General features: G+C 48.6%; 1 protein-coding gene across 1 annotated transcript; it reads right to left on the bottom strand.

The window, feature by feature from the left end:
- Nucleotides 1-202: 202 nt before the first annotated feature.
- Nucleotides 203-4,533, bottom strand: LOC125947467 (protein FAM214A-like). The gene is made up of 2 exons (XM_049672405.1): nt 3,714-4,533; nt 203-357 (listed from the first exon to the last, which is right to left on the bottom strand). Exons 1-2 carry the CDS (start codon nt 4,378-4,380, stop codon nt 203-205), a joined length of 822 nt encoding a protein of 273 aa, XP_049528362.1. The 5' UTR covers nt 4,381-4,533.
- Between the last annotated feature and the right edge of the window lie 814 nt (nt 4,534-5,347).

Below are 5,347 nucleotides of genomic sequence, written 5' to 3'. Positions count from 1 at the left end.
GCATTCTGCCACGTACCTCTTTCGGACACAGTCACTCTGAATGACCATTCTAATTTGTGAGTCTTCACAGAAAACGTGGCGCTTAAATGAAGGTCCTCGCTATATACAAAACATTTCGCCAGGCGGAAGAGATTAAAGCGAGAGCACAAACTTTTTCCTTGCGCTTTTACTTTCTGCAGCGAGACACCATCACAGCGCTTCATTACAGACGTAACTGCTTCAACAGCCTTAGGTTTGAACTCACCCTCTGTGAGAACGACAAAGCCTCCCTCTTTGTGCGCCGGCAAGACGCATAACGAATTGTCCCGCAAGAACTGCTGTACTCGTCGCACAGGCTGATGAGCCACCGATTGCTTCCTGCGAGAGATCACATCGACACATTCACCCCCACATCGATCACCATCACTGTCCGGCGCAGCCCTGGTGTCCCACCGTGCAATTGAAAGCAGTTCGAGGACTGACTTCCTAGGTTCGATGGCAAACTTGGGTCCAAGGCTGAGCACGTTTTCGACGAAGGCAGGAAGGCGAACCTCCCCCGACGTCCTGACGGCTTGCAGCGAAGATCGCTGTTTCTCGGGCAGACCGACTCGCAGTCTTGAAGGTATGCCATTCCACATAAATTTTGTTGTCCGATACGCGAACAGCGAAAATTCCCTAACAGCTTTATTGGCCTCCGTTTTGCTTTGTGCGGACAGATGAGTGCGTTGGTAGAGGAGATCCAGGCGCTGCCATTCCGATTTCAGGATCTTGCAAATTCTTATACCGTGACCAAAGGACGGAACAAAACCGCCAAAAAATTCAGCGTTATGAGCTCAATTACTACAACGCACCAACTAGCCCAATAATCTGTACTCCTGGGTACCCATGTATTTCGTCGCACACTTTAGGAAATATCTCGAAAGTTGTGTCATCCTGAAGATTAATTTAAATGCGAACTCATCGGCTAAACTTCGTAAATGACGATATGCACCGTAATCCAGGGAAAACACGGGGAATGCGGGAGATGGAAATTCAAGACGATGAGCAACACGAGAACAAGGTGAGAGCAGGAGCCTCTCACCTTGTTCTCGTGTTGCTCATATGTACCGTAAAGTAATTAATGAAGAAGTTAGTGATTTTTTGTTTGTAGAATATGTGTTTCGCTTGCTGAGGTAATAATGTGCACCTATTCGAGCAACCTAGCTCAAGGACAAGAATTATGCTATCTTCCACAGACGATGTTTAAAAATCACGGAAAACTTAGGAATAATCACCCCGAATACTTCGGAAGTACTTTTGCTATCCATCTGATTTCTGCGGTCCGCATAAGCTATTCGCTTACTTTGACAATTATATTCAGTGGTTCCTGTGTTTTTTTTTGTTTTTTTTTTGTTTTTTTTAACTTATTTATTTATTTTTATTTTTATTTATGTTTTTATTTTTTTATTTATATTTTTCAGTGGTTCGGCAGAGGAGGGAGCTATTGCTATGGACATTGTCCACGCCTCGACATTACCGTCACAGGACGCCCCTGTCACCATAGTGACAGACTCACAGGCTGCTTGCCGTACCTTTGCGCAGGGACTTGTGGCTGCGCATACTCACAATATCCTGTTTTCTGTCTCGCCGTCCACTTTACGTACGGTGCGCATCGTCTGGACTCCTGGGCACGCCTCTCTCCATGGAAATGAACGCGTTCATGCGGTTGCCCGAGGTCTGACCGGCCGGGCTCCATCGGAAGAGCTGTCCAATTCAGACGACGCACCGACAGAACCACTAAACTACAACGCAATGCTGGGGTACTACCGACAGAGACGTTATACGTATCCTCCTCCCCATCCTTCACTTAACAGAGCAGATGCTGTCGCTTGGCGGCAACTGCAGACTAATTCATTCCCTTGCCTCTATACGCTGCATCTCTTTCATCCCACTTTATACCCTTCCTACTGCCCCTACTGTGGATCCGAACCAACAATCTATCATTCCACGTGGGAATGCTCTAGTCCACGGGGCGTTCCTCCTATCCCCAACCCCACCCTTTCCTCTTGAGAGTCTGCACTGCTCAGCTTAGGCCGGCAGGAACAGCAACAGCTGGTCCAGCGGGCTCGCAGGGTCGTGCAAGGCAATGGAGCCCTGGACTGAGGGCCCCACCCAACGAGGAAGAATTACCTTGCCTTTGTGAATAAAAGTTTATTCTCTCTCTCATTTTGTTACTTTCCCCATCGTGCTTTTCTGGTCGATGCGTGGCTTTGCAGGGAAGGGGGGAAACGTGCGGAGAAAGGGGACGGCCGCTGCATGGAGCGGGTGGCAGTGACCGCACTCGCCAAAGCATATGATTGTGGACCACCTCATTCACATCACTTCTTGGTTACATTCTGCCGCCAGTTTCCAACACAGTGATTTCACATGGGCCGCAGTGCCAGACATTGGTGCCTGGGACAACTGTTTTATAGCTTCCGGTGAGATCGTGTAAAATGCGCAACTTTTTAATTCTATTTATTTATTTATTTATTTATTTATTTATTTATTTATTTATTTATTTATTTATTTATTTATTTATTTATTTATTTATTTATTTATTTATTTATTTATTGCCTTTGTGGGTCTCTTCTACTGGCCCATTGTAGGGCAAGAACTTCGACCCCTGTGGAAAGTGAATTTGATATCTTGGTTGATATCTAAGTTGTTGCTTGCAGCCAAAACCCGTCCGTAGCGCGTTTCAAGGCGAAGCGATACATTGTGACTGTGTTGGGCTCCCTATTAGATATGGCAGACTTGGCTAGGGTTGTTCGGGGCCCGCAGTGTCGGCCTTTGCTAGCTTTTACAGCGCGCTATTGTAGGTTCACTCCCTTTGACGTTTCGATGTCCGCTGGTGGCCGTCATAGGATTTCCAAAGCATTGCCGACTGAGCGCCGGCCGACCCTTCGTCACTTGAACTGTGCACTCTCCCATGGTCTCCATCTCCGGCGAGCCCACCTGACCGATGCGGCGCATCGCGCACTTTATTACTTTCGAAGCCTTGATAGATCTTGATTGTCAGAGACAAACTGCGTTTTGCTGACAGTAGTTGTGCGTCTTTAATGCGATTAGCATTCTTAGCCAACGAACCCCATTTTGGTGTGCTGCTATGTAAACGGTTTCGCATGACCCGGGGTGGACCGCCGCGGGTGCAGCTCGCTGAGCAGCGGCTGTGCTGCGGTCGCCATTCGAGCCGTTCTTTTCTCCGCAGCTCGTAGCCGAATGCGGTAAACGCCTGCGCTCGGGGCAGCTGGATTGGGACGATGAAGAGAAGGGGCTGATCGGAACAGCGTGCGTGGTGTAAGTTTTCAGGCACTCTATACCTGGCGCGAAACGACGCCAGCATCGCCATTATTTTTACAGAAATAAATGCCAACTTACAGGCAAGAACAGGAGCGTTGCCCTTTTGAATTATGTCACAATCACTACACAAAATGTGAGTTAATAAATAGGAGGGAGTGGCAAGAGAAAGAAAAGAGGGTGGGGGGGTGACATGACGAGCAGCCGCACCGGGTGCCGGGAAGCCGAGTGACGCCACTGATTGGTAGCGAGCCTGAAGTAACGGAAATCTCCGAATGACCACTACAGATTGTCAATAAAGGTGTCTTGGCGACAATATGGTGTCTCGCTGCATTGGTTGAATGCTAACCGCAGCAACGTCGACCGACATCGTGAGATGGGTTCTGCCGGAACTGTTCTTTGCTTTTTTTCTGTACCATATGGACACCTGGGCACAGACTTGACAGAGACCTTGATGGAAGCATTGCGCCCAAGGTTTGACACAGGGAAATTGTGGACGTGAGGACTGCAGAGGAACTTGCTGGAGAATGCCTCGCCTGGCACAGAGATCCTGTAGTAGATTCTCCGAGGATTCCTTCCACCAGACAGACTGTACCAGGCACTGATTTGTGAAAAGTGGAGGTAGGACCGCATTGCCTGGATTAGGCTTCGGGGTGCAGCTGTCGCTTCTTGGATCCGTCTGGGTAGCATCTGGATGTACCACTGCTCCAGGAGAAGATGGGACGTATCCGGCGCTGAGGAGATGTCGATGCCACCTGTGTGGTCCATGCTGCTGCAGTGGGTGCAGTCCGGCGACAGCAGGACTTCCACAGACATTGGGATGCTGTTCCTCCAGAGCATCAGCATGTGCTTCAGGGCAACCTCATACCGCTGGCACTCAACAACGGATGTGGGGTCACACTGATGGCGTGCCTGTCCCGAAGTGGTGGGTGGACAGTGAAGGCCCTCAGTGTAGCCCTTGCCTGAGCGGGATGGAACCCGACCTTCAAGCACCAGGCTGCCCACATCGATGAAGAACTCGTATGGCTCAATCTTCACTTCCTCCACTGCTGGGTGCATCTCGCTCTCCGCCGTTGGTCTCATCCTCGGCAACGAGCTAGCGGGCGCTGTGAGACGTCTTCAGTACCTCCGAAGAAGCGGGAGAACAGCCTGCGCCCGCTACTGGAAGCTGCAGCCGTCCGTCAAACCAACGCGACAGACACACGCGGGCCAGCAGCAAGGTAGAGAGAGGGAGGGTTCCGCTTTTTTGTTTTTAGTTTTTGTTTTTGCTTTTCTCGTCCGCTTAGGACGAGAAAGACTGTCTATATTCTTTTAACGCACCACTTGCGCCCGGCTGATCGTGGAATGTTCGCGGCCGCTGTCACCGGCCGTTTATAGTTTTTTTTTTTTTTTTTTTTTTTTTACATATATGAACATGCGAGTATAACATTACTTCTGTAATCGCAGTAAAGAACCTACAGCTTGCTTCAAAACATTACGTGTTTGTTCTTCGAACAGTTTACGCACTTTTGTATACATCTCCTTAATCTTTTTTCTCTTCCTCAAAACTTTTCTACCTTGTACCGCTACCTATGCCTGTAACGGATCCGGTCCTATCAATATCTTCTGCTTTTTTTTTCCACCACTACTCCAAACGTCTCTTGCTAATTTCAACTGCTGACCGGTTAATGCCCCTGTCCACTTTAAATCCAAGCGCTTCTGAAAGGTGTATAGTCAACCACAAAATCTTACGGAACACGATATCTGAGAAAAAGCCGAATATCTGCGCAGCCTCATTCGCATTTACAGTCTCTACCAGTATATGAGAACAACATTGTGATGTTCGGCTTTACTGACTACTGTTACAGGCTGCTAGGAAACTGAACGCTTTCTGAGATCCCGTGGTCTGTAAACTTTTGTGGTTGATTGTGCGTTTTCATAGTGAAATAATTAGCGCGCACAATAGACAAGGACACAGTGAAGGTGGACACACGAGCGTTTCACTGTGCCTTTGTCTCTTGTGCGCGCTAAATATTTCACTATGAATACATACCAACTCGCCCAACTATCA

Source organism: Dermacentor silvarum, chromosome 1 (genome assembly GCF_013339745.2).
Source record: "Dermacentor silvarum isolate Dsil-2018 chromosome 1, BIME_Dsil_1.4, whole genome shotgun sequence".
NCBI lineage: Eukaryota > Metazoa > Arthropoda > Arachnida > Ixodida > Ixodidae > Dermacentor > Dermacentor silvarum.
This window is presented reverse-complemented; position numbering and strand designations above follow the sequence as displayed.

Bases quoted from the DNA above. Each gene is read 5' to 3' on its own strand.
- LOC125947467 (XM_049672405.1), bottom strand. From the start codon at position 4,380: ATGAGACCAACGGCGGAGAGCGAGATGCACCCAGCAGTGGAGGAAGTG. The intron at 358-3,713 runs GTACAGAAAAAA...GATCTCTCGCAG, and splicing joins TGTGCCCAGGTGTCCATATG to GAAGCAATCGGTGGCTCATC.